General features: G+C 34.8%; 2 protein-coding genes across 3 annotated transcripts in view; both read right to left on the reverse strand.

Moving 5' to 3' along the window:
* Positions 1–27,598, reverse strand: part of LOC129741945 (uncharacterized) — a 54,828-nt gene that overhangs the window by 13,190 nt on the left and 14,040 nt on the right. Inside the window, exon 3 of the mRNA XM_055733772.1 lies at positions 45–334. Coding sequence (XP_055589747.1) covers positions 45–334 — 290 coding nt within the window. The remainder of the gene's footprint in view (positions 1–44; positions 335–27,598) is intronic.
* Positions 1–27,598, reverse strand: part of LOC129749562 (mucin-2-like) — a 265,074-nt gene that overhangs the window by 124 nt on the left and 237,352 nt on the right. The window contains exons 6-8 of one of the 2 annotated variants that reach the window (XM_055744576.1): positions 17,504–17,652; positions 17,343–17,443; positions 45–1,493 (exon numbers count right to left, since the gene is read on the reverse strand). The gene's annotated coding sequence lies outside the window, so the exon portion shown is untranslated. Of the gene's footprint in view, positions 1–44; positions 1,494–15,902; positions 16,188–17,342; positions 17,444–17,503; positions 17,653–27,598 lie in introns of those variants that run through there. The other variant, XM_055744573.1, reaches the window with a different exon arrangement.

The following is a 27,598-nucleotide window of genomic DNA, read 5'->3' on the forward strand; positions in this document are numbered from 1 at the left end:
AATGAGGAAACCCCGCTTACACATATGTGTCTACACATACTTACCCGCCGCACTCCGCTTGTCGCCAGCTCCATCATCAGCAAAAGCGAGTGGTGGAGAGTCTCGCGCCAGTCGTTCAATAACCCGGTGATCCACCCCGGCTTGCAATTCTCCCGATCCGACCTATCCCATTCCTGGCGCATTCGCCCCAGCCCGGCAGCAGTTGGAGCCCCATCCATCCGTTCAGCAGCAGCAAGCAAGTTAACTTCCAGCAGAGGGTTTGAGTCGCTCACCGGCGGCGGCGTCGTCGTCGTCGTTTTCTCTCTTCCAATCAACAAACCAACCCAAACCCAACCTAGCAACGAGACCAAAGCAAGCAGACGACGAAACACGGATCAAGAGAAAGAGAGAACCTACTCGTTCGTCCGTCCGTCCGTCTACACTACGGCTACCCATCTAGTCAGCCGTGGCGGCTGGCAGGCAGACAGAGGCTACACACAGCAAAAAGGGGGGTCGTTGTCGACGACGACGCGTTTATGTATTCTCCGGCACTTTTTGTCTGCATGTTCTGCGACGCCGGTGTCCCGGCACAAGTAAATAATGTAGAATCGGTCGTCGCCGTCTTCTTGTCCATGGTCGGTTATCGACGTTACGTACGCTGTGCGGTTAGAGAGTAACTCACGATGGCACCCGGGGAACTCGGCACTAACACTACCGTGCCAAAATCGGAAAGGAACTCACTCAAACCAACCCTTTCTTTAGAAGGAAACGGAACTCCACCAAATCGAGTAACTTTGTGTTGGTGCGAGTAAAGCTCCGCCGCCGGCCGCCCCCTCAGACAAAGTTTGAAACCGAAACTGGCGTTAGGTTAGGGTCGGGTGTCTGTTATCCTTGTTGTAGGTAGGTATTTTCCTGCATCGAGCGCCAGATTAAAGTGCATCCGCAACAACTGATGATCCGAAGGAAGGGTTCAAAACCAGGCGGCAACGAAGGTGGTGTTATTACATTACACTCTTTTTAAGGGGTTGTTGTTACTGAGTTGTTGTTGGTGCTGTTGTCAGCTTACCCGCCGCAAGTGATGGTGCGGCCAACCGTCGTCGTCCTACGGTTTTGTTGTTTGGTCAAAAGTCATCGCTACTGCTGGTTGGTGCTGGCTCGCGCAACATTCAGGAAAACGAACTGCCAGTGCCACGCCATGAGCCCAAAAGGTACATTACCTTTAGGACCGATTCCTTCTGTATAGAATTACAGGTTCCTCGTCGCTTGCCGCCGACGCCGCCGCGTCGCCCCGCTCCAGAACCAGAACATTTTGGCGCACCGCAATCGAAAAGGTTTGTTCGGTTCGGTTTAGGTGGGCAGGTGTTTTGCCACCGAAAAAGGGTTAAGGCGCGGCTCTTTCTCTCCCTCGATTTCTCGTGCTGGACTACTGGACAGTTTTACAATTTTGTTCCGAGAAATTGATTGGTGTTTAGCTGTCCCCGTGTAGTGTTATCGGGCTCTGTTTGACAATTATTCTGCAAAAGAAAAAAAAACAAATTATAAAAAAAATTAAACTTTCCACTAATTAGTGGATATTGAAATAAATTAAATTTTACTCTAGTAGAATAATTATAACCCAAAAATTTTTTCGATCATAAGCTTTATCTTGAAAATTTGTATCCGGCATTCGTTATTCTAAAATTCTTTTCAATCAAATCTTTTAGAGGAGGATCAAAGTAGTCGGCGGGAACAACTGACGTTAAATTTTCAAGCTCCTAAAATTTTTCGAATATTTTCTATATTGTTTCAAAAGTATTGCAAAACAATCAAATATATTTGCACTTTCGAGTTTGTGGACATATCAACAAGAGAAAGAAAAATGAAGTATTGAAAAATCAAGTGATGATCAAGTGAATGATCAATAATGGAGAAAAAGGATCCGGATTCTTTCAACTGTAAGAAAAAATTGGTCTGATTGCTGATTCCAGTAAAGCATCCTTGATCCCACAGTGGAAAATATCCAAGCTAAGTATTCTCTTTTATCTATTTATGTATCAATTTGAACTGTGAATTAAAAGAAATTGTCCATTTGTATCTTTAATCGAACAGTTATATTATGTTCGATACAATGATGAGTCAGCTTTAAATTTTCAATATTCTGCCGGATTTTAACGGTTTTCAACCTCATAACATTGAGTTAACAGTTTCAATATCCTCATAAAATTGCATATTGAAAAAGGTTCAGTATTGCCCTGTCATAGATGAATCCTCATTACAATCCTCATTTTAATTTTTAGTCTAGGAATTCATAAAATACAGTTCACAGTTCTTAAAGTCATGTTATATTGATAAAAATCGTGAAAAACTTAAACTTTTTTGTATTGAAATAACTATAGATAGAGAATGATACTTTGAAATTGCAAAATATTCCAAGCGGGTGTTTTTAGCTTTTATTTACTTCATATGACGATTTACTTACTTCATATGACGTGAAAAAAATCGATAACACAAGGCAACACAAGACTAATATGCAATCAGTTGTTTTGTAGCAGTTCTTTCAAAATAACTTTGGAAAATGGGTAAAAATTCATTTAATCCACTAGTGAACTTTTTTCGTAAAACTGTAGAAGATTTCAAAGATTCGGAAATTAAAGGTGTTAAGTCAATGAAACCTGAACATGAAACTTTCCCCAAGATCGCGAGTAATTTTGATTTCTGAAAAACAATAAATTCAATAGACATCACTGCTGGAGTCTCGCGAAGTATTGCATGAAAAGTAGCCATGTAGTACCCTGCTAGGCACCCTGCAGGGATGTCAATTGAATTTATTGTTTTTCAATGTAAAAAGACATTCCTCTGTTAAACAGTTTATAACTTTTTTACCTAATTATATACGAAGTTGCGGTCTTCAATAAAGTTGTTCAGCAGAAAATTTCCTTTAGGAATTTTATAAATTGGCACAAAAACACAGAAGAAACAAAAATGATGTTGATTTTTCAGTACAAAATATTCAATTTTCCCATACAAACCTTAAAGTTCATATTTACTCATGTAAACGTTACTTAAAAATTCTGCAAAAAATCATGGATGAGTTTTGTACCAAGACGAAGCTTTTCAGACCCCAGGGTTTGAGAAATTCAAAAATGGCCCCAAATCGACTCAGTCTAATGCCCCATATTGTTCAATAAATATTGGCGCTGAATTGAAAGTTGAATCCCAAGTTTTCTAGAACAGAAAATGTGAACATAAATATTATAATTATAAATTATGGGTCGATATTCCGGTTGATTTTACCTGAGATCGATACTTGAAGACTTGTAACTCATAGTTAATAATAATAACTTTATTTATTTCTACTGATTACTGAGTTACAAGTCACATTTTCTGTTCTAGAAAACTCTGTACTGATAGTAAAATCCCAGCCCATTCTTTCAAACTTGGAATTCAACTTTCGATTCAATATGGGACATATGCTGGGGAATATGACAGCGATTAAAGTGTGATTGAAATATGATTTGCATTTTTTTAAATCATGATGTTTTTATAATTTATTACACAAATAAATGTGTTACTGTCATATATTGCACTGGCCTCCTTTGAGATCAGCGATGAGTATTAATTTCTAAGCGTGTCGAAAAAATGAAAAAAAATTAGGGTTTAGCGACATCTTATGGATGTTAGTTCACTTACGAATTTGGTTTGAAACTTAGGTTGATTTTCTCACACACGTTTTTAGCTCCATCCCGAACTCTGTTCTCTGTGATATAACTATCTGAAAATTCATGAATTTATTATTATCAAAGCTATAGGTAAAGCAGAACAAATTTTAATAACTTTGAGTTTGACTGTTCAATTTTTTAAATAAATTAAAAAGCTGAATGTATTACTCGAATTGGTGGAAAAAATCGAAAATGTATTAAAAAGTATTGATTATTTAAAGCATTACTTAGTGCTCTTTAAGCAATGAAACTCTAAAGATTTTTTCAATGTGAGGCAAAGGAGAGCAAAGAATCAAAGAGATTTCAAAAAGGCAATAATCATAGAAAAACTATTTAGAGAAAATTGTGTTTAAATATTATAATATATTTCATTTTTATTTTAAATAACATTTAAGCCCTTTTGCAAACTATGGCTTCACGGTTAGGAAAAAAGCTAGTTTATTAAGGGAGAAAATTTGAATGGTATTGATTTGCCTTCTATATTTAACTCATAGGTATAGGAGTTTCCTTAGGAAATGTCTAGGAGCATAGGAGGTGTAGGAAAATCATGATCGCACCATTTACCAAAATGGATCCTGATCTCTACCTTTCACAAACTAACACAACTCCTTCCGCAGACGTATGGACGGTTTCCATAGTTGGTGATACTAGCTTGTCTTTGGTTCTGACTATTTCAAACAAATTTTTTTTGGAGTATGCAAGAGCGAGAGGTTGCAAGTTGAACTTAAAGAATATCTTACTAACAATCCTTCCCTTTTCCTCATAGACTACTAGGACGTGGCCGGCGCCGTTATTAATCATATAAAAAGGGAGAGCATCAGTTTTGTACAATGAGAATGGCTGCTAATCCCATTGCATCCCATGCAATAAAACTAAGCGAAGCTAATTCTTTTCAATCAAATCTTTTATTCTACTTAGAGCATGTTCACTGGTGTTGGGAAAAAATGGTAGAAATTTTGCAACTTTTAGCACATTTTTAAAACTTTATCAAGGAAAAATGTTTTCAAGATTGGTGACCTTCAGGTTTTTTTACAACACGTGTTCTATTTTTGCATGCTGTGATGCTAAAATAGCAATATTTCTATCACATACGGCTGAAATAGAAACAGTGCTGTAAAAAATATACAGCATCCAAAGAAATTAAAAACATTTTTACATGGTAAAATTTTTAAAATGTCAAAATTTCTACCACTTTTTCCCAACACCAGTGAACTTGCTCTAATCATAGGACCAAACCGAATAGCGACAGTTTTACTAGCGAGATTCCTGTCATTTGCAGGTTGGCTTTTCTTTAAGTACACAAACATTTTTTACGTTATTTACTGTTGATTTGGCTTAGGCCATCAATTGCATGTTTCAAGACTCCTAGAAAACTTGTGATGCGTTGTTATGATTTTCAACGTCGCGACGTATGCGACGTGTTGCTAGTAGGCAAAGCTGCTATGATTGAAACATGGGTCATCTTGAGAGCTATGTAAACGAAATAAATATGATTTGTACTCTAAATGTAGGGTTTTATTTCACTTTAAAGGAAAAATAATAAAAACAAATATTCCGATCTCGTTTTGATGAAATTTCGAACTTTTCGTCGAGTACCACTCATCATAGTTTTGACACCCTATTCGCTGACCTCAGCGGCCATTTACTTCGTTAGAACTCAAAGTTCTTCGAAATAACAGGTTACTTCATCCGCCATATTGGTTGGCAGATTTCCAGAATGATGACGTAGTTGTTATGAAAAATAGCGAGCATTGTATTGAATTCTACAGTTTTTCCAAAAAAATTATTTTTGATGCCAGTAACCTGTACGCCACTGTCCTCAAATGCATAAATTCGACTTCCCAGCTTCAAAAATACGATTTGGTTTGTGGTTCTGCATAAAAAGCGAATTAACTTCGGAAATATCTAAATTTTGGTGAAAACTATAATTTCCAAGCATATTGTAAGCTTAAAAATGGAAAACATTGCAAGAAGACACATCTAATAGTCCTAGTAAATCATTTAACACGCAAATTTCGAGTTCATTAACAGGGAAATATTTATTTGATAAATCATCTTTTCTCGTAACTATTTTCTTATTCGAGTTTTGGAATGTTGCCAAGCTCTTTATTGAATATATTTCATACTGAAATCAATTGTTTCAACACTAACTCTAGTTCCTAAACACTAATTACTGAACTTTTTTATGCAAATGACGAAAAACGTAGATTTATTTTTTTTCCCGAACAACTACGTCATCATGCCCGGCGTGGGGTACGTTCACGCATGATTACGGTACCCTATAATTAAAATACTCTGGTTAGAACCTTGTTGTATAACTTCCGGGCCCGTCCTTTGGCTTCTACATTATTCTTCAACGTCCGGTTTGATTGGTTACTGGCCCGATAGGATCGTATTCCTTCGCGCAGACAAATCCTTCTGACGGTGCATCGGTAGGCATTGAATTTCTTGGCGATGTCATAGTCCTACTGCCCTGGGTTCACCTTGATCGTTCTCAACCCCTTCAAATGCAGTTGATTAACTTTTGTAGACACATCCCAAAATCTTGGAAATGGTAAGCAAAATTTGTAAATGAAGCCCCTTTAGTAATAAACAAAAGGAACTTACTTTTATCAGTGGTTACAGGCTTGGAATTTGTTCAAGAGTCTGGTAGATTTTGTTTATTTGATTTGAGTATAGAATAAGTTGTTTTTTTTAAGTAAGTGAAATCTACCAAACTTTTGAACAAATTGAATGATTTAAATCATCGATAAAAGTAAATAAAATTTTCAAAAGTAAAAGTAAGAGACTGCAATTTTTCGATTCAAATCCTAATATTGCGAACTTAATCCCAAGATCAGGGGTGAAATTTTGAATCATATTCCATTCGAGATACTCGTTCCGAGTTTTACACGAATCGAATTAGAATCGCTATTACGTATCTCGTTTGAGATCCAAATTTTAACGTGCTAGATTTCGAGTAAACCGGGTAGTAGATCATCTCGAAACGTTCCATTCGAATCGAGCTCGTTCAAGATCGGTAATGCCAAAGTCGGTCGAATCTAACGAAACTCGATTGTTTCGAGTTCCATAATCCCGCCCCAGATTTTAGTTTGTAAGTTGGCTCTTGAAAATTTGCAATAAACTTAATGTTCTACAATACACCAAGAAAATATGGTATTTCCTGATTTTTTTTTCGTGTATATAAGATACATTTTTCTTTATGAGCACATATTTTTTATTAAAAATCAATTCCATAATTAATTTCCTATGAAGAATTAAAAAAAAATCAGATCTTTTCATCAAACAAAACATGCAAAAAACATAAATTCTTTTTTTTATTTGTGATTTTCAGCTAAATTGTGTTTAAAAATTGATTATGATTCAAAATTTTAAACAAAATTATAAGTCTGAGGTCTGTTCAATTTTAACACATTAAGGATAGCAAAGAAATCTTATCCCGGAAACACCAAAATTTGGTTTTATCTATCTTAGAATTCACTGGACCAAATTCTGCAGGTTTAGTACCTTTGAGTTATAAAAAGTGTTGTGTACAATTTTATAGAATGAAGTTTCTTTATAAAATGTATAGCATTTGAGTTATGCTCCTCAGCAAAATGCACTCGCGTCATGCGAAAAAAACGAGTATCTCGAAGTTGGTGCGCGATGTGTTAATTCCTCTACGAAATAGTCATCGGAATCTGAATTTTGAATATTAATTCTGGATAAGAATTCTGAAATTGAATTTAATACTTTAATTTGAATCTATTTCCGAATTTCAATACGATTTCTGAATTTAAATTCCAGATCATTATGATTTAAAATATGAGCCAAGAAGTGAAATTTGATTCAGAGCCCTTCACCATGAATCAATTAAAATTCTGATGTTTTGGATTTCAGTTTGACTTAATTTATTTAATCTGTCATGTAAATCTGAATCAGATTCATCATTCGGGAAACAAACATTTTATGAATTTCAAATTATGAATCTGATTCTGAGTTTTCAATTCTGAATCGTTATTTTGAACCTTTTTTATGTGCTATGTTTAATCTGCATTAGAATTCAGCTTAAGAATTTCGAATCTGAATATGAATATTGAGGGAAATTTAACCTTAATATTGAAAATGCAAATGAGGCCCTCAGAGCCGAGTATGAGTGCAAACATTGTCGATTTTGAGTGAATAATGCCAAATGATTCTTCGTGTTTCAAACTATATTTGATGATTTTTTTTTAAGATTTTTTAATTTTTTTAAAACTTTTTCATTTGAATGAAAAATGATTTTTTTTAAAAACATGAAAAATGACCAATCAAGTTATACAGATCAAAGTTTTACAGATCTCAGTGATAGAACCGCTTTTAAGATTAATTTAGTTTATTTCTATCTCGATGATGAATTTTGGCTAAAACATCACGTGCTGTTTTTTTAGCTTTTTGTATTCCTCGCGATTCAGTCTAACTCTAGGGGACCAAAAATTTAATCTGCAATAAATAGACGTGTAAACACGCATGTAAACAGTTTGTTCAGAAAAAAAACAATTGTTTAGTTTATCAAAAGCTTATAAAGCTTCTCCTATGTTGCCAGCATTCATTGCACAACACTACTGTTGCTTCCAAAGTTTCCATCCAGATCAAGCAGTGAATGTGTATGTGTGTGATAAAGTTTCTAACCATATCGCCACCGCATCGCCGTCATTGGATGGCGCAAGACTATACGAACAAGATATTTTGTTGCCTCCGAATCGGTAACAGAAATTCGCTAATTGTTATCCATTAGCAAATAGAGTAAAACGACGTATAGCTACCTAGTGCACTTTCGGGCAAACAGTAACGCGATGATGGTGAGCCAGCAAAATTGTTCCTATTTACTGTTTGCGCGAGTTTTCCACAATTCAGTTGATCTGACGTAGGTTTGTACGTACACTGGAGTGTAGTTACTCACGGGATTGCTGCTTACTCGTATTTTATTTACGGTTATGTCAGCTCCGTTGTGATTCATACGAGGCTCTAGTGGAGAAACTTGAAAATTTGATACCTAATACGAAGATTTTTTTCTGGTAAAAATTCTTAAAACAAAAAAAATACATTTGTATTAAATTTAGTGCTACACTCAAAACCAATTTTAAGTTTTTTTTTCTAAATTCTGGGTTCAAAATCAGTTAGTGTTGTTTAACCATCAATTACCACGTTCAAAATTCTTACTTTGATTTGCGATTTAATTAGTGATTCAAAACTAGAAAACCAAATAAATAAATGCTTGTTTGAAAATAATCAAAATTATTGTATTTTCTGCTAAAACTGTATCAACCAAAACTCAGCCTTTACTCCAATCATGAGTTATTAATATTTCAACGTCATTGGCATAAGATATGAAAGCATCCCAGCGCAACCGCATTGCGCATGACTGAAGGAAACAAAATAAAAACGTTTTCATGTCCCTCCCTAAATATTCCATCACAGGACGGAAACTTTATCCGAACGCCAGGCACTAGGCAGCTTGCGAGCCTTTACTCGTTCGCTGCAACCGCTTTCATAAGAGGAAGTCTCGATCCGCTGTTTTATTATGATGAATGATGTTGTTGGTCAAATTTGTGAAAATATTAAAATAATATTGAAGTTTTTCAATATTTAAAAACAATTGTTCGTTGATTCTGTTCCTGGTAAGTGATAAATAACTGAGTTACGAATCATCATTACATAGCATTACTGCGATATTCTCTTCTAAACTTCCTCATGTTAGTTTTTCATCGAATAGCTCTCGTTCTAGCTAAAAAAGACACCAATGGGTTCATAGAGTCCTAATTAAATCGTTCTAACCTAATGAGCGGCCAATGCCAAACAGGATAATCAAGTCAAAGGAAGACTCACCACTGGACAAAATATGACTCAATTCAGTGTAGGATGTGGATGTGCCTGCCATAGATGTTGCAATAAATCCATCAGGTATAGGAATCACGTCTACAGTTCTTTTTTCCCTCCTCTTTCGAGCTCACTTATCGAGCAAAAGGAGGAAGATAAGAGGCAACTGAGGCAAAAAAGAAGCGGAAAACAAAAGCAAACGTACAAAAGTACTCAATAAATGGGTACTCTGCTAGATGCTATTTGAGGACGTCCAATTGGTCATCGAACACTGGAAACTAAAAGAAAAAAAAAAGCCCGGCCAGCCGCAACTCAATGGCCTGGCCGTCGTTGGTTGTTGGCCAAGAAGGGAAACCGGAAATGCGATATCCGCCTGCTTTGGCCGCCGCGCCGGGTGCTGGGGATTCAAACAAATCGACCACAGTCTTCGGAATGGTAAACGGCCGATCCGTGATCCCTGCAAGACTGCCAGACTAGCAAGGGTAGAATCAGGAAGACGAGTTTGATTAAAGGAAGTTCGAAAGTTTTCAAAAATCGGACAGCATTAGGCTTAAAGCTTAGTGCATTTATAAATGGGACAGTTACGAATGCGTGTATCTCAAAAACCATTCGTTTGATCGAAATACTGTCTGTAAAGGAAATGAAGGTTATTTTATGATAATTCATAAAAAAAATTGTAAGAAATATTGTTTTTGTAAGAAATATTTCTACTTTATTCTTGGTATCTCCCATCGGCCGGCGCACACTTTTTTTCAGTTATGATATTAACCAGTTATTGCCAACTTAAACTTCGTCTAATCTGTATTTTAGGTAGCTGCATCCTCTTCCTTCAATTTCTGATAGTTTTTGGTTCAATAATTTTCTTTTGAAAGTAACTGAGGGCAATTAAGTGAACACAGCTGTTTTCAAATTAACAAAACATGAATATTTTTGAGCCACTTAAAAGCGTTTTTAATGGATATTCTACTGGCAAAATCTGACAGTAACAAAGCATAACTATCACTTCAATACTTACATTGAACTTAAAGTATAATCGATTAGTATAGATCGTAGCTTGGGAAGAGTAGATACAAGATTACTCGTTTTAGGGTTAAAAAAAAAGAGAAAACCGAAGTTTTCGTTTTGAAAATTGTTGTTTTTGTCCACAGGAGCAGAACCTTGGCAAATCCAGGGACGGTCCTAAAGCTGGTTCTTGGGGGGGAGGGGTGATTTTCCAAATTTTCCAAAATCATTCAATAACGTAAATATATGGCGAAAAATGGTTCATTTGGAGAGAGCGAGTGGGGGGAGGGAGGGGGAGGGGTTAGTGTGCAGTTTCAAATGAGACTTAAATATTTGCTGCACACCAGACCCGTGCGAAGGACACGTCCATGGGTGGGGGGTTTCGAATTTCAAATTGTGTTTGAAGTAATAACAATACTTAAAAAAAGGACAATAAATAAGCAAATTGATTTCTAAAAGCATATTCAAACTCATATGTTTTAAAGATTGATTTATTAGATTTTGGTGCGCTGAACTCGAATCTTCAACTATATTTTGTTTATCACCTCTCGTTTTGGTGATATGGAGTTTATAAATTTTAAAATGAATCAGTTTTGAGTGAAGTCAATCATTGATAACTAATGAACTTACAAGTTAACATAAAAAAACTGATTCTGAAAAATCTACAGTTTTTAATAATTCGGAAAGACAAGTATTTCTGACATTACTAAAGAAAGTTTTTAAAAACAAAGATTTTACTCCATTTAAAAAAAATTGCTTAAGTATGAAAAATGATTTGGTTTCTGCTTTGAGAAATATCTTAAATTCAATGTAGTCATTACTTCTTTAAACATTCGTTAAAAGTCTTTTATTTTACAGAATTGGGAACAGTAAACAAACAGAAAACTTCAATTTTTTTTCACAGAAGTCTAAATTTCTAGCGTTTTTGTAGGTGCTTTTGTTGGAAAGCGTTTTTGAGGAAAGAAAAGTGGTATGAACCCATATTTCGAATTTTAATTGTAATGTTTGAAAGTTCTGTCAGAAAAGTGCAGAATTTACTTAAATAATTTTTAACCTATTTGAAAATAATTTCGGGCACCAACAAAAATCAAAATTAGCTCTTAAATTCTTTTAATCGTAAAAAATGTTTATTCTGTGGCATTGTGAATTTATAATTACCCTTTTGAATGTGGAGTTAAGCATTTAGATAAAAAATAGAGACTGAAATTGGGTTCTTGGAAAAAAAATTCACATCAGCATAAAATTGGTTATGATTCAAACATTTAAATGAATAATCATCAAATTAATGGATAAACTTGATAAGATTCACTTCTTAATAAAAAAACCATGTTACACGACAATGATGCACACTGCTTCTCCTCTTCCCTTCAAATTTCATTAAACTAAATTAGAGGTTTGTATTTAAAAACATTCTAAATTAGGGAAGTTTAACAAACTTTCTCTACATACATATTTTGATATCCTTTTAAACAACTTATACATCCTTTTATAAAAAAATCTGCGAATCTTTGATATTCACTTCGAACAATTGTTGATAAAAAAGATTATTTTCGTCATTTGTATATTGAGCAGTTTTAAAATTGAATAAATGAAAAAATGAATAAATACACACATTTTTATAGAAAAAAATATGAAGAAATTCTCGAGTTATCTACAATATTTTTCTTGAGTATCTATATATCACCGCAAAACTCTAACCAAAATTTTAATGATTCTCGTTCAGCAACAATACCTTTGTAAATCCAAACATTTATTTGAGAAAGTGTTAACAATTGTAATGAATTTAAAACTGAATATTTTATTATTTTTCTGAAGTATATTGCTGAATCGTGATTAGAAAAAACCAATTAATATAAACTCTCGTTTTGATTCTTCAATTTCTAAATATAAATTTAAATCTAAACAAAATCATTAAGATCAAATTCTTAGGTATGCAGCTTTCGGTATCCCTCAAATTTCAAGCTCTCATAGATTTTAAAATTTGTTGGAACTGAATCGAAAGAAGTTACAAATTTGAAACGAACGATTTAGTAAAAAAGTGAAAAATCGTATTTTCGCTTCGTACACTCAACATGTATATTTTCATGTACTCAATATTTTCCAACTTATTGCGCAATTTAAAACTAAAAAAAATAATAAAGGGTTCATTTCTTAAAGCTTATACTATTTTTCAATGAAAAGTCGTAATCAATTGCAATTGAAATAACGGAACTTTCAGATTCAGGATGGATTTGCAACTTAAATTATTAACCTGCATTACACTCAAAATTTTAATTCTTATTGTGTTGATGAGCTGCAGTATCGGTGATATAATTGGTGTGAATTTGGAACACCAGCCGTGTTGGTCAAAAATAAGAAAAAAATATCTTGAGCGATTACCTTGTTCCCGAGAAAACAGTCGTGTGGTTACGGGATATTATTATCACTGGTTTAATCTCAACTGGGGAAAATTAATGTTTTTGGAGGTTTATTTTTGAACTCAATTTTTATCAGATTTTGTCCATCACCTCTAATTTTAGAAGTAGAATTTTTGATTTTTTTTTTAATTTGAATAGATATGAATAAATAAAAAATGCATAAAAGAAACATATATGGTCAGTAAATTAAATTAAACACTGTAAGTGCCTTCACAAAAGTAATTTGGTGAAAACCGGTCTAGGGAATTGCAAGTTACAGCTGTTTTAGTTTGGTGGACCAAATTTTTCCAATTTAAAGAATTTTAAAAATTAATAAATACCTTATTTAACAATCACCCCCACGGAGTGGAAAATTTTGAAAATTCGAATGAACACCCACTAGGAAAAGTTTGAAGTTTTTATAGAAATTTCAGCGTTTGCGAGTATTTTGTAACGGTTTTTTGCCACTTGGGGGGGGGGGGGGGGGGGGGAGGGGCGATCACCTCGATCACCCCTCCCATAGGACCGCGCCTGGGCAAATCATTATATGTATTTTAAACAAAACAACCCGCAAATATATAAATTAATATGCAAGGGACCTTGCCACTGGCAGACATGTTATAGGATTCAAACGCTGGAATTAGTATGAAATAAGGTTTTTCATAAGTTTTGTCGTTCATCAGAAATCATCTGTCTCATTGCCTCGGTACCGGCTCACGAGCTCTGTAGCTTACGAGCTCTGGAACTAGCAGAAATTTGTTGTTTGAGGTTATTTTTGAATGACTCATAACTAGGCAACACTTTCAGCTTATCGGAGAATTTTTTTGGACATTTCAGCAAGCTACACTAAGTTTTTCACTCTCTGGATTCCATTCAAGCGTCTCTCTGCAAATCTCGTTTTCATCTCTCATCAAATTTGTCTGTGCAACTTTTGGGCACGGACAACCTAATTTAGTTACATTTCTTAAAAAAAAACAAATCTAAAGAAGAGGAAGGGTTTATGAGTGTTAAAACTACAGTCAAGTTTTATAACTCATAGTTTCAATATTATGTCGAAAAATGAAATGTCTTAGACTTAAAGAGACTTGGAACTAAAGAGTGTTCGGACAAAAAGTGGTCAGACTAAATTGTGTGTAAATCGATTATTTGTTTATTAAAAAAATCAAATTATATTTCTTTTTGAAGTTCAATATGAACCAAGGGCGGAAAAAATACTTAGTTAAGATTCTGGTCGACCTAGTCCAAATTGGCGAGACTTTCGTTTGACGCCTGACAGTCACCTTATCCACTTTCTTCGGCGCAGAACGCCAGTTTGCTTTGAACTGCTTCTCGCTGCTTACAGTTTTTTGGGTTTTCCTTACAGTTTTTTTTCACTATTTCAGTCCAATATTTCTTGATTGGGAAAAGTTCTGGTGTGTTGGGAGGATTCTTATCCTTGGACACAACCTGAATGTTGTTAGCAGCATACCACTCCATGGCTTTTTTTCATAATGGCAGTATGCCAAATCCGGCCAAATCAGCACAGACAAGGCCTGTTTCTTCAGGAAAGGTAGCCAACGCTTTTGAAGACACTCTTTTACGTATTTAAATTTCCTGGATGACGGTCCCGGCTGCAACAAAAATGTCGCTTTACAAGCCTCAGGTACAAATAGCTTCCCAAACGAGATATTTCTTAGCAAACTTTGGTAGTTTGATATGCTTGAAAATGTCTGCCACCTTTCCCCTTCCGGTTGCTGTATAAAACTCTTGTCCAGGAAGCTGTCTGAAGTCTGCCTTGGCGTAGGTTTCGTCGTCCATTACCACGCAATCAAACTTTGTCAGCAATGTCGTATACAGCTCCCGAGATCTTGTTTTTGCCGTAAGGTTTTGCTTTTCATTGCGATTAGCAGTGACTACCTTCTTATAAGTCGATAGTTCGGATCGTTTTTAATTCACGCACGGTTGTAGACGATATTTCTAACTTATTGGCGGCATCTCGAACGGAGAGATTGAAGTTTAGCTTGAAAGAGCTAGCCTAGGGTTACCATATCAAGCAAGGCCAAAAAGAGTACATTGAAAAAAAATTCCAAAATTGTTAAGACAAACGCCATTTATTCAAAAATCCCGATGTTTTAGGTGATTCAAAAAACCGCAAAATTGTAGCGAGATATAAGACTTAAATGACAAACGCTCAGAATTTTAAGTTGAATTATTCAAACTTTTAAATTTTATGCTGTCCGGGAGTTCATTACATACTCAAAAGCGCTAATTTTGAACGAAAAATCGTGAATGTTCTCGTGATTCCTTCTATTTATTGGTCTCCATCCTTTGAAACAAACAAAAGAAGCAAAACTGAAGTGTTGTACAACGAATGCATAAAAAGTTGGATCTCTCGTATTTATAAGAATTCAATCTTCATGTTTCCGAAGAAATAAGTTACTCTATGTGAGAAAACTTTATTTAATTACATTCACCAAAAAAAGAGTACATTACGTAAAATTTCACAAAAAGAAGAGTACGCTCATTCCTGATCGAAAAAGAGTACATGTACTCTTAAAAGAGTACACAGAAAAAAATAAAAGCTGTAAAATTACGGCAACTATCCTGTAACAAAAAGGAGCAGGACATTTACCGTAATATTACAGGTCGGAAAAAAAATCAATGACAATTATTTTTACGTGAGCAGATTTTTTTACAGGTTTCTTTGAAATCACAGTACTGTAAAATTTTATGCCATTTTGATGCCTAGGATTAATTTTTGTTTCTTTCGGAAAATTATTTGGATTTTGAATATTATTTTTTGCGAGAATAAAAAGAAGAAAATAATAAGATTGAATCATTTTATTTAATGTAACGAGGAATGAATTCAAAACATACAATCTTGCAAACTTTTTCAGAATTATATCTGGAATAGGTAATTATTTTAATTCGCGCAATTGTAGTTTATCTTATCGATCGTAATGTAACGAAACTGCGAAACCATTGTGAAAGCTTAGTTATTCACTTTTCAAAAAACAATCATATATTCCCGCACTACAAAAATTTAACTATTTTCTATACAAACATTAAAATAATTTACTGTATGGAATTTTTATGATTACATCAGGAGTTTTCATCATACTAATGTGTCGCTTAAGTCAGGGCAGAATCTGTTGAATCTAGATATGTTCTCGATTGCGAGATTATATAGTTTTCAACCAATCCAGAAGTTCAAAATGAAAAAAAAACTACATATTTGAGTTGCACAGTCTTTTTTCTGCTTTTTTTCTTTAAATCAATTGATGACGTGGAAAATCTGGAAAAAATAAGACTATATTAGTTCACCAGTAATAAAAAAGTTAAAACTTATAATAGTATATTCTTATACACAATACTTTCAAGAATAATTTTTAAAATGATAAAATTCGATATTTCTGCCATGCCGATATGGCATAAATTGTATTTTCACAAAAAAATCACATCTACACAACATAAGGCAGTTTTCTTAAGATCGTGTAATTTAAAAAATCAACTCGGTAATAGAATAATTCTGAAAACAGAACTATTATTTGGATTCATTACCTAAATCATTAGGGAACAGAAATTAGAATAAGGTTCCTGTACAAATTGAAAAGAAATTGAAATGATGGTTCATAAACGTTTATGGAAAAATGTTCTTAGTTGAAAAACCGTTATATCTTGTGAATTGTATGTGACATCCCACTACACACTGTTAGCCAGACAACAAACATTGAAGCACAGATTTTAAAAAAAAAGGTAAGCAACTGTCGTCAGTGTATAGGACAAGTTTTATAACAGCACAAATTTTGAATGAGGAAACTTGCTGAGGTTTGCCTGATCTATCATCAATACGATTTCTCTATAACTTCAGGCGTTTAATGCGTTGACAGCATTCAAATACATACATTTGAATTATGTTATGCGCCTTAAACGCCTGAAGTTCTAGAGAAATAGTGTTCATGATGGATCGGGAGAATAAAAAAGTTTCCTTATTATTTAAATGTGATTTACTAAGGAAAATGTTTTCTTTTATCAAATTTCAAAAAAAAATTTGAGGACCTTTACTGCCCTTCTACGCATATGAGTCCCAAGTGTATTAAATGCAAAAAACGCTTTCAAAGTTTTGTTTTATCTTCCATCTACACCTCATGAGCTGCATGCTTTTCATGGAACGGGTTCGATTTCGAAATTTTGCGGACAAAGTATGTACAGCGATTTGTATTTCAGACAATTTAGGATGAAAGGAAACAATTTCCATAGGTAAATCCACATCTGAATCATATGCGTAGAAAAGCAGTGTATTGAATAATTTCGGTTGGTAGGAGAAAAAAATCGACATTCTAAAACAAGAGCATATTCTAAAAATATCGAGATGATTAGAATAGTCTTTTTGATTCATATGCTCAGTTCAAGAACCAAACAAACTCAATTTAGCTGGTTCGATACTTACCATTTTTGCTGTTAACGAATGAGTCACTCTGTTGAGTTTAGCTCCTTCGTTGAAAGTTGCTAAATATACATTCAGTGGTTTTAGCCTAAAAACCAGGTTAACTGCAAAAAATAATATTTTATTTAAAAAATTTGCTCATAAAAAATAATCAATTTTCCTACCGAATCACAATTCAAAGAATTGAAACGTTGCGTCCCTCCGGATAACTTTAGACTATCGTTCGGCATTCAATTAAATTCTGCACTGCGTTCTTTTAATGCAATTCGGTAGCCTGAAAGCAGTTGCTTGAAACCTTGCTTGTTGCTTCAGCCTGGAAGTGGAAAAAGATTTTAGGCCGTGTTCAAAGTGCTGCTTAAGAAAAAAGGAAACTTTAATCTTAGAGCTTGAGTACCGTAAATTAAAATAACAATTGAGGCTTTGAGGGTTAGACGGGTGTATGTGCCCAAAATAGTCTGGTGAAAATGCGCTTCAAAGTTGTTAAGGTGTTTGATTTTTAATATAGTTTTCTAACTCGAGCAGTTTGAATTCAATCGAAAGTTTTAAAAAACTATAAAAAATCTGAGTTTTGTACCAGATGTAGATTGAAATGTGGAAATTGATTGGTATGCACCTATATAAAACATAATTGATTATTTTGACACTTACATTCCTTCAACACCGAGTGGCTCATTTGAAATAATTGTGTGGTTATAACAATTTTTCTCACCTTTAATTATTGATGGGGAAGGCGGGGAACCGTGGGAAGCCTGTCTTCGTTGAGAAGTTCCGCCTTTCATAATCAGTGATATTTTACTAGGGAAAGTCAAGTGGAGAGTTCATAACAGCTACGAGCACTGCAAAAAGTGAATAGCTGTGTCCCAAAATTAAGTCCAGAGATGATCTTGTTTTTTCCGATCTTTGGCCGCGATAGAATGGCTCCACACTGCAACTTAATCACCGGTTAGAAGACGGTGCACATCTATACCCGTGTAAAAAAGTCGGGGGCAGGAACTAATAAACAAAATTGAATGACGAAGTTAGTTTCCAGGAATTAAAAAAAATTAAAGAACTTACCTCAACGCATTCTATTCTGCCTAGTTTACAGTTTTGAAGACCTGCTGCCAGTGCAAGCAGCCAGTGCCATTGAACCATCGGTCGATAGTCCGTACAGGCTATTGAAAACCGGACAACCTTCTCCGACATGGAATCGTGGCACCTGATGTTTTTTACTGCACATGTTTTGCCGCTGCAGGTTGGGGAAATGACAACCTGCAGTCTCCCGAAACCGCCACGATGTCATTCTCTTTACGAAAAGCAACCGCGTAGATATTCCGTTTCCGTCTCAAAACAAAGAAATTACCGAAACAAAACAAAATTAAAACAAAAACAAATCCTCGAACGCGCTTGTTTTGGCGGTTTAGCCAACTGAGATGCCAGACGCACTGGAATTTCCAAACGTGCAATTGAAAAAAATGGACACAGCGTAATTTAATGACATGTAATTTGTTATGGAACTGTAAAAATACTGTGAATGTCATGCTCTTTTTTGTTACATGACATTTGCTGTAATTTTAAATGTGTGTTGATTTATTTTTAGATGAATTGTTTTAATATTACGTGATTTTCAAATTACAGGTTGTATTTTTTTACAGGCCTCCATTTTCCATGACACGTAATAGTCATTATTTTTTTCTGTGTACGTATGGTATCCCTAAGCTAGCCAATCTTTTTTTCGGCTCTGCGGCTCCCGGATTTCGATTTCTCCCAGATCCCGGCTTCCTAGTTGTCGAAATATGCTCCCCGAACACTTCTATTACTATGGCGACGGTTGATTTCGCCACACTCAACGATTTTGCTATTTCTGCGTGCGTGTAGTTAGAATTTTCACGACGCCTGTACTAAATTCTGATTCATTGCTCCTCTTGGTTGGATGCCATTTTGGAAACTAAACATCTCATGTCGAAAGCCAAATACAAGATGCTTGTATGTATGTATGTTGTTAATCTACCATGGGTGCACGGATTCACCGCATTTTCTGCCTAAGTATGTGCTCGCATGCATTCTTTTAGATTATTAAGTTCGACAAATCTCCAATGCAGCGCGCCACCATACCCGGACCCCATGGCTTCGTATGAATTGTTATGGAGTGAATGTATTGCGTGTGTTGATGTAGGTATATTTTGGAAGAACGAGTTAATCAGGTGGGCTAGTTTACTTACAGGTATTCCGGCATCCGTGTATATACCTGGCCAGCTGGCAACTGATTGAACATTCAAATTATATAGTCAGTTATAGAAGGATATACATCTTACCTGTAGGCCACTTATGGGATTCGAACCCAAAAGTTTTTCTTGCCGATACCGGGAATCGAACCCAGTACGCCTGACATACCAATACCAGACTCGCGCCAGCCTATCCGCTAGACCACATCGGCGCTTGAAAGCCAAATACAAGCATCATTCTACACACACTCATACAAAATGAGGGGTGTACAGGTTTTTTATATGAAAGATTAGAAAAAAGTACGGCGAATTTAAGCTGACCACTTTTTGTTCCGAACACCATTTATACATTTCCGAACGCTTTGAATCATCGTCTTCAGGAATTACCGTAAGTTTTTGCTGTAGGAGTTATCTGAAAATTTCGACTCTCAGGACGCAAGTGCGTGGAATGTGTCATATACATAAGGGTGGCAATGGATGTATGAAACAAATTTCATGATCGAATTTAAAAAACCGACCATTTAGCTACATTTTGTAGATTGGCCCAAAAAGAACTGACTTGAGCAAAATTTCAGCTCAATCGGATTTGAATTGATTGAGGCACCCCCCAAAAGCCAAAGTTTCGATTTTTGACCTTCAAAATCATCAAAGGGGGTACCAAAGAAATCGGATTTTTTTAAAATTTTGATGCCAAATGACTTAAACCTGGTGTAACCTGTTTTTCTTGAAATAACTCCAGATTTCGATGTTTTATGCATTAAAAATTCTCACATTTTAGAGAATAGGAATCTTTTTCTCATCTTTGTAATGTTCAATAGTTCTGCCAAAAAATTGCCCAAATTTATTGAACGAATTTATTACCATTTTCATAAGTTAATTGCATGTTGAGAATCAGCGCTCCCAAATTATTCAAAGCGAGCCTTTAAATTTTTTGCACCTCGAAAAAATGTTAATTTTGTTTCCTTTTATATAATGCACAAAACAAATCATTTTGTTTGATAAACTTTTGCATAAACCCGATGTTCTCAATGATAAAACAGTGGTACGGGAAGCAATATGATTTAGAAAATCAATGATCAATAAATTTTTCGCTTCATAAAAATGCTTCAAAATCATAGTTACTCTGTATCACACGCTGTCGTAGAGTGTAAAAAATATCGGTAATGAAATTTGAAAAGGGCGAATGCCCCAAATGTAAAAAAATGGACTTTAATTTCTGGGTTCAAAAGTACGTTCGGAGATCTACATTTTGATCGTAAAAAGAAACTCAAAGGATATTTTGTTTTCGAGAAACAAAGAAAACAAAATAAAATTTTTGCTGGGAGCTAATGGAGCTGTCAACTTTTGAACGCGTTTTTCTCCAAACAGTTATGTTGGCGCTTTTTCCGTATTCAAAATTCGATATCGATATGAGTTCCTCAATTGTTTCAAAATGATGCCATAAAAACAACCAAATTGGATCAAGTCGCACTAATTTCCTCAAAGGAATTTTCCCGATTTTTTTTCAGAACTCTTCCCCAGACACAATTTATGTTTCTCTATATGCTAGTTTCGAATTGATTTAGTTAGACCAAATATCTTGAAAATGTACACTATGAAATTTCTTAAAATTGAAATACACAATTCTCGAAACCCTGGCAGCGAGCATTGGGACTCTCCTTCTTGAAGGTTATTCTTATCGACAACGTGCTTTGATTTCTATAATGATGAGATTTCTTAATTTGTGGCTATTTCGCGAAGTAATTGCACAGCGCACATCTAGCGGGAGGAGTTTTCGCAATGAACGCCAAAAAAGTTCGGCCGAAAGAGGAATTGCTACCAATCTTTTTTTTGCGTTTGCGTTTTTTTTTGCAAGCCCCCCTCCGAACTTTTGCAACATTGTTGCGAGCACCGTATAAGAATGAAGGAAGCGGACGCGCAAAAAAAAAACGACTAAGAAGAAGGATTAGCGGAGAAATAAGAGGAGGGGAGAAAGGAGGGGGTACGTTGCTCGCTTAGATGGCAAATGGCGATCGTTGGATTAGATGGAACATTTGAAGTTTTATTCGACCGTTGGTAATCGAGGAAGCAAACGAGGTTATTGAACCAGGCAGCAGCAGCCCCTTCCCCGCTTGGCTCCAAAACAAACCCCAACCCAAGCCCTCGCGGCTCACTGTGGCCTTTATTTGGCCGGTTCCCGCAGCACCACCGATTTTCTATACCTATGGCAATGGACAGCAGTTGCTTTGGTCGAATCTTTTCCTGTAGCAGAGCTGCCGATCTATTGCTATGTGGCAATTTTATGTTAAATCACCAATTATTTTTATGGAAACGAAACATTGCTTTATGGATCGTCGACTAACAAGCCGCATCTTGTGTGCGAAATTTGGGCGAAACTATCACCTGGCCGGATCTGGTACGAAGACTCAATACTGGCACAGCAACGAGAAACGAAAAGGTACAGAGTCAAGCTTAATCGTGCGGATTGCAGCTAATAGATCACTCTCTTAATCTAGTCAGGTACCTACTAATCAAGAAAACCACAAGTTTGTCGAAATGAATAAACATGAACAATTCAATTAAGAAATGAAATTGAGTTTTTCGTTAGGTCAAGTAACGGTTCCTTATAACTTTTCTAAAACAACATCTCAAATCAAAACTGAGTATTGAAAATAGGATCAGAACTTAAAATCTAAGTTTAGTGTGTCAGAGGTTTCAATTTCAAGAGTCAAGTGTATCAAAATCCGGAAGTAAAGGGTTAAGAGTAAAACTCAAGAGTAGGAAACCAATATAAAGAATCAAAAATTAACAATTAAAGATTTAGGAGTTGTGAAACTTGTACCGTTTTCGTTTTCTCCACTGGCTCAGGGGCAAACTTTTTCCCAATAAACAAACAAAATCGTCACCCAGGACGATGCAAATATATGGTTGCTATACTCACCCTCATGCTTATTCCCAACCTTGACAACTTCTACCGGTTGCAACCTTCTTCTTGAGGTTCAAACCTCGGGCAAAACTGGTGGACTTGCCTAGGTTGCCTCTGCTACTAAACGAAAACGCTATTAATAAATCAAAATTAAGAAATTGGAATTGCTTAAAAAGACTTAGAATTTACGAATACAAAACTTGAAGACACTCAAAGTAAAATTTTTGTCCTGGTTTTTTTTGGTTTCATTTTGATTTAAAAGTGTCTTCCGAACATGTGCTCTTTTAAATATCATCCATAACCTCCCCGCAACCATTTTTGTAGCTATATTTTTATGCTGGTTTGATAAGGAGTGTTTTTGGAAAAAAATGTAGGGGTAGGGGTGGTAAAATGGACACCCTACTAAGATAAGTTTTTTCAATAATTTTTTTGTTAAATTTAACTGTTTTCAAAAAAACATATAGTGCAGGTAAAATTGACACCCCATGGTAAAATGGACAGTGTTTATTTTCATTTTAACTTTCCAGATGCCACGAACTTATGTCAGGAAAACGACATTACATTGGACATTACAAATAAAGTTCAAAGAACTTGATTCCTAGTTTTAGATTTCCGAGTATTTAGAGTGGTCGCATGATGTTTTTTTTTGTATTACTCAGAATCTGGTTCCATTAGGTATACGGAACATGCACCGGGAATGTCTGATCGTGACCAGTCTCTTGCTGTGCACTTTAAATGACCACACACAAAAAGATTTTTTTCAATTCCGAGTTATTTGCGTGGACCCCCCCGTGACCATTTTACCCGCACATGTTTTTTTTCGCACAAAAAAATGGATTTTAAAATAGTTTTGAAAAAAACTTAAAAAATATGTACATTTTGGCTGTTTTATTAATTTTTTGTATCAACTATTAGTGGCTCATTGAATGTGTGCAATCCACCCAGTGTTTTGACGTACAACTGTGGAGAAATTGATGCAATGCCTTAGGGCATGGGTGGCCAACATTTTCAACAGACGGGCCAAATTTTAGAAATGAAATTGGCTGGCGGGCCAAAAAAAAACAAATTGTTCTGAAATATTCGAAGAAAACGAATAATAAAACAATTTGAAAATACTTTAAAAAAAATTTGCCTGGGTCACATCGAGTATAACGGGATTTTTTTTTAATTTTTATATTTTTTTTTAGTAGTTCTTGGGTATTTACCCAATTTGCCTGGATTTTTGATAGACACTTTTGAAATCAAATGCCCGGATTATGCCAGGTTTTTTTTAAAAAAAATAGATCGGATCTGTCTGGTCTGGATAAGGGCTGAAAAAATTCTTACAATTTTAGTATAGTTTCATCTTAAAGAGTCATTTTTGCTACTAGCTTATTTTTACATATTTTGATCCTTTTTAAAAATAGTAGGAATATTATTCAACAGGAAATGATTTATCGCTTCCAACTTATGAAGATCAATTATCAATTAAAACTTCCTTGGTTTATTCATCCCAAAAATTTTCATGGTATCTAAGTATTAAAAAATTACCGCCCATTTTCAAAGTTTTCAAGTTTTCCGTTCTTTTTAGAAAAATTTTATAGCCAAATTAAAAAAAAACCCGCAGATTGTAATTGTTGAAATAAAATAACGTCACATGCTTTTGACATTGAGAAGAATACTTTTTCAACGAACTCTAGTTATATCATAAATAATAATGATATTTCAAAGTACGGAACTCAACATCTCCTAAATCCAACTATTTCAAAATTTTCCAGCACCTCAATTTGACAAGTGTATTGGAAAAGCCTTTTGTTTAACAGGATGAATACGAATTTGATTTTTTGATAATCATTGCACTTTTTGTAAGTTTAAAATTTCTGGAAAAATCGTTCTTCTGAGAAATTTGTCAGTACAAAACCGATTCTAGTTGAATTCTACTACCGAACTGTAAATTCTGTTTAGTTTTTCATTATTGATGTACTTGTACATAAATACAAAGCAAGATTAAAATATATTTGGAGTTCGTTAAATTTTCATAAAGTGTAGCAAAAAATAACTGCTGTGAAAAATGTTCACAGCAAACTTTTGATATTTTACAATATTTGAAAAAGATTTGAATTTGGATAGATGAACGAAGTTGTTGAAATAGAATTCAAGTAACAAATGGTTGAAGTTGATGTAAAATTATTGTTTTAATTATGATGTTGAAAAGATTTTAAGACGATTTTTCTATCTTCCTGAGGCTATTCAATCTCCTCAATATTAAGACTAGAGTCCGCTTTAATGCTCTTTAAACCAATGATATGTAGTCACCAAATCCCAATCGGAAAACATTGAAAAAATTGTTATGAGATTCACAGATAATGTGTCAAATACCGTAAAATTTTGATAACTTGAAAACTGTAATTTCAGCGACGGTATACATTTTGGTAAAATTATATGATACCCTCAGAGCTAAAGACGTATATTGAAGTGCAAAAATCATCGACTTTGAGTAAATAATGCCAAACGATTTTCGATGATTCAAATTAAACTTGATGAATTTTTCATATTTTATAATTATATCCTCATACTTGTACGCTCGAAAGAAAATTACAACTGTCCGAAAATAAATGGAAAATGGCCAAACACAATAATTTATTTATTTTTATTTATTAATTTTTTTATTTTTGATTTTCAGATCTCTGTTTTGAATTTTGTTAGTTTAGATTCAGATATATTTATCCAAATGATATACGCAGACCAAGAAAAATGTCAAATTCTTAGACCACAACTTTTCCAAAAAGAGCTTCGCGGGCCACAAAAAGTTGGTCGCGGGCCACATGTGGCCCGCGGGCCATGGTTTGGCCACCCATGGTCTAGTACTTGAGGAGGCTAACGATCTGTGGAAACTGCAAATTACTCATTCTTTTATAACGATTGACACGATGAATGGCTAGAAATACAAATAAGACTGCCTCCAAATGCGACCGTTTTACCTGCAAAGGACGTCGATAGATTTCACAAAGTTTATGATCTGTTAAAGTTGGATCTGGATTCGTGCCATTACGCAAAAACGGTGGTGGAGTGATAAAAAGTCAAATATGTTTTTTTTTGTGCCGAAGGTGGATAATAGGCTAAATTTTTTATAACTTCAAGCAAATTCAAAATTTTGAGAGATTTTGAAGGTCAAGCTTCAGAAAACAGAAAACGTAATCAAAATTAGCCTTGAAAAGGGTTGGTTCTTTGTGTGCATTATAGATGGCGCACGTGTTGCCCCAAAATTAATGTCGAAGAATTTCTTCATTGGACACTATTTCTAAATCCACTTGCCAGAACATCACAAAAATGTGCACAAGTAAACATTATATAACCAGGTAGCTTCATTTAAAATTTCATCAATTTACATCCATGCGTTCAGAAGTTAATATTCACAAAACCAAGTGTTGATTTTTTACACTCCTTATACTTTTCATACACAAATTATACAATATAGAATGATCGTATGAAAATTGAAAAATCAGCATTTACCTACCAAAGTGGTGGCAACATACATACATAAATTTTATTTCTTTTTAAAGCTACAAAAACTTCCCCAATTAAGCCGGAACAAATATCTTTTTTTTTGTCACAGCCAAACCCCCCCCCCTCCTTCGTAATATTCAAAAATCCCAAAGGGGTTTTGATTAAATAAAACTTGAAATATTTTATGAACATTTAGAGAAATTCATCAAATATCCGGAGATTACTAGAACAAAAAACGAATTGTGTAAGATGGGATCTTTATGACCTTTTGTATTCTTGATTTTATTGAGTTTTTCGACAAAAAATTACTTGATTTTTATGTTTTGTGCAATGATATAGAATGCAATTTTGCTGCATACAAGCTTCGTGGGATTTGTACCAATTTATTAGTTTTGAGCTTTATTATTATTATTTTTCTTTATTTGAGAGGTTTTCAGCCACAGGCTGGTTCGCCTCTAAGGCATTATTTTTTATTATCCCCTCCCTCGCGATGTTCCAAAATGGAGTGACAAAAGAAGGATTTGAAATTGGTTCCGGCCTTATGCGTTGTCGGACATCTTATTTGTACCTATCGTTAGAATGCAAGAGAGCGCAAGATTTTGCTCTCATAGCCTTCAAATCGTTGCCAGCAACAATATTTTCTGGTTCTCTCATGGGTCAATATTACTCATTTCCCATTTTTAGCCATCTTGATGCACTGCAGGTTGCAGAGAGAACATGACGATGATTTTCTCACTTGATGCTCGCGCTGGAGACGAATCATTTTAATATTTACAAATATCCGATTGAAACAGACTTCAAACGAAATTTTATACGATCTTTTCACTATGTAGTTGGAATTGCGATTCGCAAAACCATTGTAAACAACTTAAGTTATCATTTCTGGTACGATTTCATGTTTGCTGGGCTGAAAGAATAAAAAATATGTCAAAACCTAACAAGATAAAAAATAACCTTATTATCAAGAGATTGAAGTTTATCTTAACCTTGCCAGGTGCATTCGAAAAAAAGCAGAACTGTTTAAGGAAAAAAAACGAGACACTTTCGAAAAATGTGGGACATTTTGGAAACTTTAAGACCTTCTTTTAGCTTATCTTTTTTGACTACTCACATCCACCGTGAAGCATTGGAGCATTGATTTGCGAATTTTCTATAAATAAATTTTAATATTTTCTTGTTTACTTTGATTGATTTTAACTTCAAAATAAGGTTACTAATATCACATTTTGGATCCTTTCGTGGATGGTGTTGCTCAATAGAATAAATTCCACATAGCCAATTGGTTGCTCTTCCGTGATTGGCCGAGGTCATCAAATTTGTTTAGAGGTCAAAAGAATGGAGCTTGGGATGCCAGCTTGGAGCTTGGCTGCCAGCACATTTACAATGCCCAAAACTGATGCACTCTCTTCGAACATCAATAATGGCGCCGGCCACGTCCTAGTAGTCAATAAATAGGTTGAAAAAGGTAGAAAGGGATGTACGAACAAATTTGCGCTTTAGAACCGAGGCTACCTCTAGATCCTAGCAAATAATATTGTAAGAGGATTGAGGAAAAAGATAAGATCAGGAGGATCTTTTGACTATATAGTGCAAAATCTAAATACAGTAAGGGTTTTTTGCACTGGCATACGTACTACATAAATTACGGTGATAATTCTCGAAAA

Source organism: Uranotaenia lowii, chromosome 2 (genome assembly GCF_029784155.1).
Source record: "Uranotaenia lowii strain MFRU-FL chromosome 2, ASM2978415v1, whole genome shotgun sequence".
NCBI classification, from domain to species: Eukaryota; Metazoa; Arthropoda; class Insecta; order Diptera; family Culicidae; genus Uranotaenia; species Uranotaenia lowii.